This window comes from Bombina bombina, chromosome 2 (genome assembly GCF_027579735.1).
Source record: "Bombina bombina isolate aBomBom1 chromosome 2, aBomBom1.pri, whole genome shotgun sequence".
Taxonomy (NCBI): Eukaryota; Metazoa; Chordata; class Amphibia; order Anura; family Bombinatoridae; genus Bombina; species Bombina bombina.
In genome coordinates this window covers 213,435,292-213,449,363 of record NC_069500.1, presented here as the reverse complement: position 1 = coordinate 213,449,363, position 14,072 = coordinate 213,435,292, and the positions used below count along the sequence as shown (strand labels likewise).

The window sequence follows — 14,072 nt, the reverse complement described above, 5'->3', positions numbered from 1 at the left end:
TACAGCCGTTAATTGTTGCATGGTAATAAGTATTGGCGCACTAGATGTACTAGGGGCCTCTTGTGTGGGCAAAACTGGTGTAGACACAGAAGGGGATGATGCAGTATCATGCTTACTCCCCTCATTTGAGGAATCATCTTGGGCAATATCATTATCTGTGGCATCATTGTCCCTACTTTGTTTGGACACTATGGCACAATCATCACATATATTTAAATGGGGAGAAACCTTGGTTTTCATACATATAGAACATCGCTTATCTGATGGTTCAGACATGTTAAACAGGCTTAAACTTGTCAACAAAGCACAAAAAACGTTTTAAAATAAAACCGTTACTGTCACTTTAAATTTTAAACTGAACACACTTTATTACTGAATATGTGAAAAAGTATGAAGGAATTGTTCAAAATTCACCAAAATTTCACCACGGTGTCTTAAAGCCTTAAAAGTATTGCACACCAAATTTGAAAGCTTTAACCCTTAAAATAACGGAACCGGAGCCGTTTTTACATTTAACCCCTATACAGTCCCAGGTATCTGCTTTGCTGAGACCCAACCAAGCCCAGAGGGGAATACGATACCAAATGACGCCTTCTATAAGCTTTTTCAGTGGTTCTTAGCTCCTCACACATGCATCTGCATGCCTTGCTCTCCAAAAACAACTGCGCATTAGTGGCGCGAAAATGAGGCTCTGCCTATGACTAGAAAAGGCCCCCATCTGAAAAAGGTGTCCAATACAGTGCCTGCCGTTTTTTTAAAACAATCCCCAAGATTATAATAACTATTAAGAGTCATAATCTGCAAAATATGCTTAGCAAAGTAATCGTTTTAGCCCAGAAAAATGTCTACCAGTTTTTTAAGCCCTTATGAAGCCCTTTATTCTTTTACTTAATCTAAGAAAATGGCTTACCGGTCCCCATGGGGGAAATGACAGCCTTCCAGCATTACATGTCTTGTTAGAAATGTGGCCAGTCATACCTCAAGCAGAAAAGTCTGCCAACTGTTTCCCCCAACTGAAGTTACTTCATCTCAACAGTCCTGTGTGGAAACAGCAATCGATTTTAGTAACGTTTGCTAAAATCATCTTCCTCTTACAAACAGAAATCTTCATCTTTTTTCTGTTTCAGAGTAAATAGTACATACCAGCACTATTTTAAAATAACAAACACTTGATTGAAGGATAAAAACTACATTTAAACACCAAAAAACTCTTAACCATCTCCGTGGAGATGTTGCCTGTGCAACGGCAAAAAGAATGACTAAGGTAGGCGGAGCCTAGGAGGGATCATGTGACCAGCTTTGCTGGGCTCTTTGCCATTTCCTGTTGGGGAAGAGAATATCCCACAAGTAAGGATGATGCCGTGGACCGGACACACCTATGTTGGAGAAATGGGTCAAAAGAAGGACTTGACAGGCTCAGAAAAGTCAAAAATAGTGAGATATCTTGCAGAGGGATGAAGCACTCTTAAAATTGCAAAGCTTCTGAAGCGTGATCATCGAACAATCAAGCGTTTCATTCAAAATAGTCAACAGGGTCGCAAGAAGCGTGTGGAAAAACCAAGGCGCAAAATAACTGCCCATGAACTGAGAAAAGTCAAGCGTGCAGCTGCCAAGATGCCACTTGCCACCAGTTTGGCCATATTTCAGAGCTGCAACATCACTGGAGTGCCCAAAAGCACAAGGTGTGCAATACTCAGAGACATGGCCAAGGTAAGAAAGGCTGAAAGACGACCACCACTGAACAAGACACACAAGCTGAAACGTCAAGACTGGGCCAAGAAATATCTCAAGACTGATATTTCTAAGGTTTTATGGACTGATGAAATGAGAGTGAGTCTTGATGGGCCAGATGGATGGGCCCGTGGCTGGATTGGTAAAGGGCAGAGAGCTCCAGTCCGACTCAGACGCCAGCAAGGTGGAGGTGGAGTACTGGTTTGGGCTGGTATCATCAAAGATGAGCTTGTGGGGCCTTTTCGGGTTGAGGATGGAGTCAAGCTCAACTCCCAGTCCTACTGCCAGTTTCAGGAAGACACCTTCTTTAAGCAGTGGTACAGGAAGAAGTCTGCATCCTTCAAGAAAAACATGATTTTCATGCAGGACAATGCTCCATCACACGCGTCCAAGTACTCCACAGCGTGGCTGGCAAGAAAGGGTATAAAAGAAGAAAATCTAATGACATGGCCTCCTTGTTCACCTGATCTGAACCCCATTGAGAACCTGTGGTCCATCATCAAATGTGAGATTTACAAGGAGGGAAAACAGTACACCTCTCTGAACAGTGTCTGGGAGGCTGTGGTTGCTGCTGCACGCAATGTTGATGGTGAACAGATCAAAACACTGACAGAATCCATGGATGGCAGGCTTTTGAGTGTCCTTGCAAAGAAAGGTGGCTATATTGGTCACTGATTTGTTTTTGTTTTGTTTTTGAATGTCAGAAATGTATATTTGTGAATGTTGAGATGTTATATTGGTTTCACTGGTAAAAATAAATAATTGAAATGGGTATATATTTGTTTTTTGTTAAGTTGCCTAATAATTATGCACAGTAATAGTCCCCTGCACACACAGATATCCCCCTAAAATAGCTAAAACTAAAAACAAACTAAAAACTACTTCCAAAAATATTCAGCTTTGATATTAATGAGTTTTTTTGGGTTCATTGAGAACATGGTTGTTGTTCAATAATAAAATTAATCTTCAAAAATACAACTTGCCTAATAATTCTGCACTCCCTGTATGTGTGAGTCTGGGGGTGTGTGTGAGGGGGGTCTGTGTATGTGTGGGTTTGTGTGTGTGGGTCTGTGTATTTGTGGGTGTGTCTGTGGATGTCTGTATGTGGGTCTGTGTGTGTGTATGTGGGGGGGGTCTGTCTATGTGTGTGGGTGTGGTGGGGGTTTGGGTATGTGTGGTTCTGTGTGTGTGTATGTCTGTGTGTGTGGGTGTGTGTGGGTCTGTGTGTATCTGTGTATGTGTGGGTCTGTGTGAGTGTGTGTATGTATGCGTCTGTGTGTGTTTGTGTGTGTATGTGGAGATCTGTTTGTGTATGTGTGAGTCTGTCTGTCTGGGTCTGTGTGTAGGTGTGGGTATGTGTAGGTTTGAGTAGGTGTGTGTGGGTCTGTGTGTGTGGTGGGGGTCTGGGTCTGTGTGGGGGTATGGGTCTGTGTGTGTGTATGTGGGGGGGTCTATGTGTGTGTCTGGTGTATTTGTGTGTGGGGGGGTCTGGGTATGTGTGGGTCTGGGTGTGTGTGTATGTGTAAGTCTGTGTGTCTGTTTGTGTTTGGGTCTGTGTGTATGGGGGGGTCTGTGTGTGTGCGTGTGGGTCTGTGTGTGTGGGGGTCTGGGTGTGTGTGTGGGTAGGTATATATAGTTTAATTTTGTTTGAAATTTTGGAAGCGGCTCCCATGTGAGAGGAAAACTAGACCAGTGGCCCCAATGGAATTTGAGTTTGAGACCCCTGCTTTAAAGGAATAGTCTAGTCAAAATTAAACTTTCATGATTCAGACAGAGCATGCAATTTTAAGCAACTTTCTAATTTACACCTATTATCAATTCTTCTTCCTTCTCTTGGTATCTATATTTGAAAAAGCAAGAATGTAAGCATAGGAGCAGGCCCATTTTTGGCTCAGCACCTGGGTTGCACATTTTGATTGGTGTCTAAATGTAGCCACCAATAAGCAAGCGCTGCCCAGGTGCTGAACCAAAAATGGGCCGGCTTCTAAGCTTACATTCAAATAAAGATACCAAGACAACAAAGAAAAAAATTGATAATAGGAGTAAATTAGAAAGTTGCTTAAAATTGCATGCTCTATCTGAATCATGAATGTTTAATTTTGACTAGACTATTCCTTTAGATTGACACTATCCTTCACCTTTTCCATTAAGAAACATGTGCCCATTGCTGGTCTTCTCATGACTCTCTCTTCTGTTCCCCTTTCTGTGGTCTATGTCTGTGGGGTTGTCTGTGGGGGGTCTGTGTGTGTGGGGGCCTCTGTGTGGGATGGTCTTTGTATGGGGTGGGTGGGTGTGTGTGTGGGACTGTGGGGGTGTGTGTGGGACTGTGGGTGTGTGTGTGGGAGTCTGTGGGGGATTTCTGTGTGTGGGAGTCTGTGCGTGGGGGTCTATGGGGGGTCTCTATGTGTGGGGTCTGTGGGGGGGTCTCTGTGTGTGGGGGTCTGTGGGGGGGTCTGTGTGTGTTAGGGGATCTGTGTGGGTTTGTGTGTGTGTATGTGTTTGTGTGGGTCTGTGTGTGTGTGTATGTGTAAGTCTGGGTGTGTGTGAGTGAAGTGGTCTCTGTGTGTGTGTGGGTCTGTGTGTGTGTAGGTGTGTGTGTGAGGGGGGTCTGTGTATGTGTGGATTTGTGTGTGTGTGGGTATGTGTGGGGGGTCTGTGTGTGTATGTGTGGGTGTGTCTGTGTGGGTGGTTGTATGTAGGTCTGTGTGTGTATGTGGGGGGGTCTGTGTGTGTTTATGTCTGTGTGTGTTATTGTGGGTGTGTGTAGGTCTGTGTGTGTCTGTGTGAGTGTGTCTATGTATGCGTCTGTGTGTGTGAGTGTGTGTGTGTGTATATGTGGAGATCAGTTTGTGTATGTGTGGGTATGTGTGGGTTTGAGTAGGTGTGTGTGTGGGTCTGTGTGTGTGGTGGGGGTCTGGGTATGTGTGGGTCTGTGCGTGTGTACGTCTCTGTGTGTATGTGTTTGTGTGGGTGTGTGTGGGTCTGTGTGTGTCTGTATGTGTGGATCTGTGTGAGTGTGTGTATGTATGGGTCTGTGTGTGTGTGTGGGTCTGTGTGTGTGGGGGGGTCTGTCTGGTTCTGTGTGTGTGTGTCGATCTGTGTGTGTGGTTCTGTGTGTGTATGTATGTGTGGGTCTGTTTGTGTATGCGTGGGTTTGTGTAGGTGTGTGTGTGGGTCTGCGTGTGTTTGTGTGGGTCTGTGTGGGTGTGTGTATGTGGGTCTGTGTGGGGGTATGGGTCTGTGAGTGTATGTGGGGGGGTCTATGTGTGTGTGTCTGGGTGTATGTGTAGGTCTTTGTATGTGTGTGTGTGTGGGGGGGTCTGGGTCTGTGTGGGTCTGGGTCTGTGTGTGTGTGTCTGTGTGTGTTTGTGTTGGTGTGTTTGTGTGTGTTTGGGGGTCTGGGTGTGTGTGTGAGGGTGTGGGGGTGTGTACACATATGACACAGCGCCATTACTGATAGTATCTGTTTAACAGAGTATATATATATATATATACCTGCTCCATATGTTCCGTCTGTCACAGATATAGCCAATGTTTAAGGCACTTAGTGGTAAGTTCCACGCCTTACTGGTTTGCAGGACGCCTCTATGCTTGATTCTTTTGACTCCATTCAATGTTAGAGCTTCAGCGTTCAAGCGGCAGGGATCATCTGTTACCCCACCGACATCCAACAACAGCTACCTGCGTTTCACCCACAAATCATCGGGCTTCTTCCGGCTGAGTTTGTAATTGTTTGAGGACCTGTGACACAGGTCTGCAAACAATTACAAACTCAGCCGGAAATCAAACTCACCCACAAATCATCGGGCTTCTTCCGGCTGAGTTTGTAATTGTTTGCAGACTTGTGACACAGGTCTGCAAACAATTACAAACTCACCTGGAAGAAGCCCAATGATTTGTGGGTGAAACGCGCATAGCTGTTGTTGGATGTCGGTGGGGTAACAGCTGATCCCTGCCGCTTGAACGCTGAAGCTCTAACATTGAATGGAGTCGAAAGAAGCAAGCATAGAGGCGTCCTGCAAACAAGTAAGGCGTGGAACTTACCACTAAGTGCCTTAAACATTGGCTATATCTGTGACAGACGGAACATATGGAGCAGGTAAATTACTGACTTTTAACAAGGAGCAGAGATACAGCGGAATTGGTAGGCTTACCCCTAAGTCGATCTTGGGTAACTTTCTAAAGATGCTGATATAGCTGCTGTGCTGTTGTGATACAGCAGAATTGCTCAATACACCTGTTTAACTTCAATTGTATCTGCACAAGATTTTGCCTATATATAATTTCAATAACTGCAGGATGCTCATTTTTTGGGGACCTACTTATGGAACATTTGATGTTTCAATCTGGATACCAGGATTAAGCTGTTTACAAACACCCTGGAATAGAGGCCTCTATAAGGGTTAATCTTTTATGACTCTCTAATTATATGGGACTTTCAGTCGTTCACAATTACAATTTTTGTTGCCACATAGGATTATATATATTTTGTACACTTATTATTGCTAATTTTGATTGATGATAAATTGACATAATTGCATCCCTTGTCTGTCTGTGTTTCTGGGAAAGGTTAGGAATCTGGCTCTTTAATTTAGTCTATTCCATTGTGCTGGTCTAAGAGTTACTTTTTTCTTATATTTAGCAATTAATTGTTTAACTCTCCGTGCACAGGTAGAGGGTGTGATTTGGGGAGTTGCCCCATAACTTTAATTTTGTTCAAAGTTTTGAAAGCGGCTCCCATGGGAGAAGAAAACTTGACCAGTGGTCCCAAGGTAATTTGAGTTTAAGACCCATGGTTTAAAAGAATAGTCTAGTCAAAATTAAACTTTCATGATTAAGATAGAGCAGGCAATTTTAAGCAACTTTCTAATTTACGCCTATTATCAATTCTTCTTCCTTCTCTTGGTATCTTTATTTGAAAAAGTAAGAATGTAAGCATAGGAGCAGGCCCATTTTTGGTTCAGAACCTGGGTAGCACATTCTGATTGGTGTCTAAATGTAGCCACCAATAAGCAAGCGCTACACAGGTGCCGGCTTCTAAGCTTACATTTAAATAAAGATACCAAGACAACAAAGAAAAATTGATAATAGGAGTAAATTAGAAAGTTGCTTAAATTTGCATGCTCTATCTGAATCATGAAAGTTTAATTTTGACTAGACTATTCCTTTAAGCTTAAAGATTGACACTATCCTTCACCTTTTCCCTTAAGAAACAAGTGCCCATTGCTGGTCTTCTCATGACTCTCTCTTTTGTTGCCAAAGTAGAATATTAGAAGCACATAAACACATCAGTACATTGTGCTCACTGATCATTAAAGGGACATTAAACGCTTTGAGATGGTAATATAGAAATGATAAACTGTATATATTAATAAAACTCTACAATATACATTCATTATTTATTTTGTCCCCTTTTCCTGTAATTCCATTCTGAAATTGTGAGCTTTTCAGTTCCTGTTAGAAATGGAAGTGTAGAACACTGTTATATTCAACACAGCCATTGGTTGCACACTCTGGTAACCTATTTATAACTGTCCCTAATTGGTCACAGCAGAGAAGGTAACCTAAGTTACAACATGGCAGCGTCCATTGCTTTATAGACACTAAGGGCCAGATTACAAGTGAGGCGCAAACGTTTTTGCACAAGCGATAATGAGTTTTCACAATCGTTTTGGCGCATGTTAAATTGCACTCAAATTACGAGTTGAGCGTAAACGCAATCGCGTGAGCCCAATTGCGATTTATGCTACATAATGGTCGTGTTTGCACAAGAATGTGCTGGTCTTTTTCTCCATTGACTTCTATGGGGGGATACGTGAACGCTCGTTTTTTTTGCTCTAGTCGGGTTACCGCTAGAGCGAAAACAGCTTACTTTCAGCTCATAATACGAGTGCAACCGGATGTGCGCAAAAAAATTAAATTATGCTTACCTTATAATTTTCTTTTCTTCTAACGGGGAGAGTCCACAGCTGCATTCATTACTTTTGGGAATTCAGAACCTGGCCACCAAAAGGAGGCAGAGACACCCCAGCCAAAGGCTTAAATATCTCCCCCACTTCCGTCATCCCCCAGTCATTCTGCCAAGGGAACAAGGAACAGTAGGAGAAATATCAGGGCAAAAAAGGTGCCAGAAGAATAAAAAATGAAGAAACGGCCGCCCCATATAAAAAACGTGGGCAGGGAGCTGTGTACTCTCCCCGTCAGAAGAATTTTTTTTTTATCAGGTAAGCATAATTTAAGTTTTTCTTAAACAGGGAGAGTCCACAGCTGCATTCATTACTTTTGGGAAACAATACCCAAGCTATAAAGGACACTGAATGCAAAAAAAGGGCGGGTAGACGAGGCGGCCCATTCGGAGGGCACCACATCCTGAAATTGCCCAATCACCTAACAAAAAAACTGCTTCACCAGAAACATGGATAAAATCTGAAAGGACCAAGTAACTGCCCATCAGTTAAAACCAGTAAGGCCCTAGTTAGAGACTGCTCAGAATCACTAGATTCCACCGAGCACAAAGCCCCCGAGGAGACAAGACCCGCAGGCTCCAAGCCCACACCTTCCACATACCCCCTGAAGGGAAGAAGGACTCAACAAGAGATCTCAAGACCAACACCTAGGGTAAAAGGAACCCCAGCAGAACTATCTGAATGGAAATGCAAGGGACCATGTAACGTCCCAACCCTAAAGACCTAGAATGACAAGGTAGATCCCATCCCTCACACAGAGTGCATTCTGCACTCATAAAAGAGAGACTGAGGGATAAAAAAACACCCCCAGAAAACGCCTAAAAATAGCACCATGAAATCTTATTGTGCTCCAGATGAAGCCACAGGCTTCTATCTGCAACAAAAGTCTAGCAGACACCAGCCGCTAACACTAGCCAACCAGCTAGGAACTGCACCAGGACTCCCACAGAGGGAACATTCCGAAGATGTGCAGAAACCAACTCCCTCCCAGGCAAAAACAGGAAAGTAGGAACACATCTACAACCAGCTGAGGAAGGAAACACTGGGAAACTTCCCACCTAAGGAGAGATCACAAGATCTAGTAAGATACACGGTCAAGGTTCCACCGAGCAGTCAGACCTCTGACCCCTTCTTCGAGGCGACGGACCTAGCACCAAAACGACCGGCAATTTCCAAAGGCAGGGAAAACAACAATTCCCCCAAACCACCAGATCCTCAGTAAGGAAAAAGGGGGGAACTAAACAGTACCAATGGGTAGAGTAAACCCCGGCCATTTGCTAACAAGACTGGTATGCTAACCAACTAAGTATGACAGAACATAGGACAAGCTCGGGATCCAGAACCCAGACCCAGTTCCAATCCCTACAAGAAGGGACACTCCCAGGGAAAAGAGAGACAACAGTGATGGCACGATACCAGGATCCAACCCTGCATGAAATCCTGCACTCAAGGCAGGGGGAACCCCACTGAACAGAGGAAGACCTCTGGGACACTAGGTGGATAACTTAGTATGCCCCAATCTCACTAAGGGGATGGAAATGCAAAATATAACCGCTCACCCGCCCACAGGCATGGGGAGTGCGGCAGCAGACAGACGGCAAAGTCAATACCGACTGTAGAGGAACCATCCGGCTGCAACAGCCGGCCTAATAGAACACAAACAGCCATTAAGCACATATTTAAGGTGCAAATAGCTGCAACAGATCTCAACCACAATCTTCCGCTTGCTAGGCAGCTTAACGAACCATCAGGCTATTTCCAAGTCTCTATAAGAGAAGGCAAAACCACCTGAAGGCGCAAGTGGATGTCTCAGAACCGGAAGGACTGAATCGCCCAGTACCCATCTAAGAGACTCGGTCAGATATCCAAGACAAGAAGATGTCCAAAAAAACGGACACCCGGAAACCGGAGCTGGCCACAAGCTATTAACCCCTGAGGAACCCTTGGGATACCTCATATAGAGAACCCTGTACCCTAGGAGATGCAATCACAGCCACATCCAAAAGTCCTTGGACAACTGGACGTTCACAAAGCATCCCAGAGACAGATAGCATAACTCCTAAAGGCTTGAGTGGAAACACCCCAAAGTCCAAATACTAAGGAGCTGACAAGAAATAGAGCTCAAAAACTAGATAATCCAGCATGAGAAAATAATATAGTCTCCAAACAATCCTTACAGGAGCAACCTACCGGCAATGCCCCCAGCTCAAGGAATTAACGATGAATGAGCATCACAATTCCAGGCGAGCAACAGATCAAACCGAGACGTCGTAAGTAAGGGTAGCGCCAGGAAAAAACTGAGACAAACGCATTCTCAAGAGCCACAAAAATATGGGAGCAGACGAGAAACAGGAGGAAGAAAAAGGCCATAAATGCCCTAACTTCCAGAACAGATGAAAAAAGGAAGCCTAAGTCACCTTGACCCCTTAAAGAAGAGGTGCCGACGTCAAGGCCTCACCAAGAAGAATACCAAAGAGGAGATAAAAAAATCGCCCCAACCTGGTACCCCAGATGTCTACGGAGTCAACCAAACCTCCAGTCCCATTGGGAATGGCGTACCCTAGCTCCGAGGCCAAGGGACCTCCGGAACCCCAAGAGTAAGCTTTAGCAGGACCCGGTTCTAGAATCCCACCAGCAATCAGGAACAGGACAATGAGGACTGAGTACAAACCCTCTGATGCCCCACCCAAAAGAAGAAATGAGAAAGAGCCTGACGTCTAGGAACAAAAAGCCTCCTCTACCATGTTATAGTCCTGCATGGGGCAGAGTCTCAAAAAATTATTGAAAGCTCATGGTTGTTACTCTTCACGGAAATCTTTAGAAAAAGGTGAAAGATTTATGCGATCTGAAGAGAAACCAGAGTATAACAAACTCCTCATCCGAATGAGCAACTCACCACCCAACCAGGTCAGCCAGATACACCGGCACCACGTGGATGATCTAGACCATAAGGAACAGAAACCAGTGCCCGACCAGGACCAGCCTGCTACATAGGGCACCCCAGAACTGACCTAGCCCACAGAAAAATAAAAAACCCCAGTAGGGATCGACAAAAGGATCTAAAGATATAACAATGTACTAACACCTTAACATTCAACTTCCGCAGAAGTGCCCAAGCGACCACAAAATCGCTAGTATCAAATTCCAGAGAAGAAATGTTTCCAAACGGAAAAATGATAACAGACATGAGCTTCTTAAAAGGAAATAAAATAAATCCTAACTGGATCAAAGAAAAAGAGGGCCGCACCCGCAGGTTAATGCCCAATAAAAATGGGCACACTAACAGGACCAGCCAATTAGAGATCCCATTCTCCCGAAGCTCAGAACTGGAATAAGATACCCCAAAAGAAAAGTAAATTGGAGACGACAAGGAGATTAACTTCATCCCCACACGTCTAACCTAGCTTGCCACCCGGAACGGAAAACAAAGGATCCCTCAACCCCTCCGACCCTGAGTGTTGGGCCCCTGAAGCCTCAGAGGAAACCGCTTCCACAGAGGGCTGATCTGACCCAGACGATTCCATGCCTGACGAGATCTGGTTAACAGAACACGGACAGTATTCCTGTGATGAAATGCAAAGAATGACTGTGGGATGAGGGAAGGGGGGGGGGGAGGTATTTAAGCCTTTGGCTGGGGTGTCTTTCCCTCCTCCTGGTGGCCAGGTTCTAAATTCCCAAAAGTAATGAATGCAGCTATGGACTCTTACCGTTTAAGAAGAAAATCTTACTTCTAAAGCAATTAACACTCAAGCGTGAGCGTTAATTAGTGCTCCACTTTTTATCTGGCCCTAAAGGTTTACACTTATTTTGTCAATATTTAAAATGAAGGTCCATTTTGATGAATTAGTGTCCGGTTTTTAATAAACCTATTAAAAACAAGGGCACTTTAATTAATCAAAATTGACATTTCACTGTTTTCTTCAAAAACTTACCTTTTAATCCTGAATGCCACTCCAGCGATTCCCTGGGCCGTCAGAAAGCCTCTGCAGACGTCAGAAATGACGACTCAGGCTTCCTCCAATCACAGCTTCCCCCCCAGGGGAATCTTGGCCTGATGTAATGCTGTGATTGGAGGAAGACGGATTCGTTATTTTGGACCCGTGAAGAAGGCTTGCGACTGGCGGAGGAAGTGCTGGAGCGGCTGCCAGGATTAAAAGGTAAGTTTTTGAAGAAAACAGTGAAATGTCAATTTTGATGGATTAAAGTGCCCTTGTTTTTAATAGGTTTATTAAAAACCGGGCACTAATTCATCAAAATGGACCTTCACTTTAAACAACTAACTAAACTTTAAAAAAACACAGCTGCATGTTATTCTCTAATTAATCTTTTCTTAGAGATGATGCATTCTATCTAGCATTTGATTAGTATTTAATGTCCCTTTAAAATCACCAAAAGAAGTGAATACACTGGCATGGGTGCTTTATACTTGCTTGCTATTTTTTAGACTGTTGGATAAGCGTGTGACCTCAGGTGGCATCCACAATCGTTAGTAACTTTAAAAATAGAAAATGTTAAACACTATTTAGGGAAGTGATTTGTTGCATGATTATGCTACTTATGCTAATTTTTAAAATAATTGTGTTAATAGATGCACAAGGCCAGTCTCTCTCGCATGAAGAATCATTTAAAGGAACATAATACTCATATGCTAAATCACTTGAAACTGATGCAATATAACTGTAAAAAGCGGACAGGAAAATATCACCTGAGCATCTCTATGTAAAAAAACGAAGATATTTTACCTCACAATTTCCTCAGCTCACCAGAGTAAGTTCTGTGTAAAAAGTTATAATTCAGCTGCTGTCCAGCTGCAGGTAAAAAAATAATAATGAAGAAATGAACTGCAGTCAATCCGCATCAACAGTGCTAAGTCATGAACTCATTTACTGTGATCTCATGAGATTTCACTTAACTCTCATGAAATTTCATAGTAAACGTCCTTAAACTGAATAGGGAAATAACATGAGTGTGCACGAGGCTCGCTCCCTTCTTGAATGACGCTGGTGCATCTGTATGGGAACTCAAAGGATAGGTTATTTTTCTACGGGAATTAATCGGAGTGTTAACTTTGACAGAATACCAAACCCAGAGCGATGACTGACAAATTGGGCCCCATGTAATAAAGTCTGTGTTCTGAACTTGAGAATTTGTCTGCACATTTTAGTGGATTACGGGCAGTGAGCATGTAATGCTGCCCCCTTCCCTTGTGCAACCAATCATGTAAGAGAAGGGACTGTCTGTCAATCACCTCAAATGAACAAATTTAGGGTGATTTCTCTCCGCCAACTCAGAGGTGGCGGAGAGTGTAAGAAGCAGCCAATGGCCGCTGTTTTTTACATATCAGGAAGCAGGCTTGCTTGTGTGAACCTGCCCCGAATGGGCTCTGAAACTTTCCAATTTACTTTTACCACCAATTTTGCTTTCTTCTTTTGGTATTCTTAGTTGAAAGCTAATTCTAGGAGGTTCATATGCTAATTTCTTAGACCTTGAAGACATTGAGCTCATGCACGTGAAGTTACCCTGGAGTGAGCACTGATTGGCTAAAATGCAAGTCTGTCAAAATAACTGAAATAAGGGGGCAGTCTGCAGAGGAATAGAAACAAGGTAATCACAGAGGTAAAAAGTGTATTTCTATAACAGTGTTGGTTATGCAAAACTGGGGAATGGGTAATAAAGGAACTCTTTTTCTTTTTAAGCAACACAAATTCTGGTGTTGACTGTCCCTTTAAAATGCAATCTTAAATCTTCAGCTACTTCAAAGCTAACAATAACAATGATAATTACAATAATAATAATAATAATAACAATAACAACATACTGACTATCAGACTATGGAGACAAACTTACTTTTCATGCATGTCATTCCAATCACATCGGAGTCTTTCATTTTCTTTTTGCAGATGCTCATTGTTGATCTGCAACTCTGTTGCACAGTTCAAACAGTGCTCAATCAACTCGTTGATGACTTCTGCAGGGTTATTGACATTTCTTACTTTGAGTGATCCAATTTTAAACTAGAATAAAAGTAAAAAAAAATAACTGAAAAATGCCACAAATATGAATATCAAGTATGTATTTCTGCAAATGTTGACCTCTATCAATAGATTATTATCTATTAAATTCAAACCTGTAATAAACCTTGTCCAAATCTGCCCTCTCACAACTATTTATGTGGTCTTATGTAATATTTTTTTTCTGAATTGCCATAAATTTGCATGACATATTGATTAATTTCTTTGTGAGATTATGTACTATTTTCCAACCAACTAGTAAAAAACAATACAGTTTTAACTACCAATAACTTAATCAGACAAAAAACTTTTTGTTTGTAGATGCTTGCATTATATATATATATATATATATATATATATATAT

The 14,072-nt window shown here is 42.9% G+C and overlaps 1 protein-coding gene and 1 non-coding gene across 3 annotated transcripts in view; both read right to left on the bottom strand.

Annotated features, from left to right (window-relative positions):
- XRCC4 (X-ray repair cross complementing 4) overlaps nucleotides 1-14,072 on the bottom strand; it is a 984,771-nt gene that overhangs the window by 470,698 nt on the left and 500,001 nt on the right. For both annotated transcript variants that reach the window (XM_053701466.1, XM_053701467.1), the window contains exon 4: nucleotides 13,545-13,711. In XM_053701466.1, coding sequence (XP_053557441.1) covers nucleotides 13,545-13,711 — 167 coding nt within the window. The remainder of the gene's footprint in view (nucleotides 1-13,544; nucleotides 13,712-14,072) is intronic.
- Nucleotides 10,447-10,562, bottom strand: LOC128650602 (U5 spliceosomal RNA). Its single transcript, XR_008400882.1, has one exon. It is a non-coding gene; the product is annotated as a U5 spliceosomal RNA (small nuclear RNA).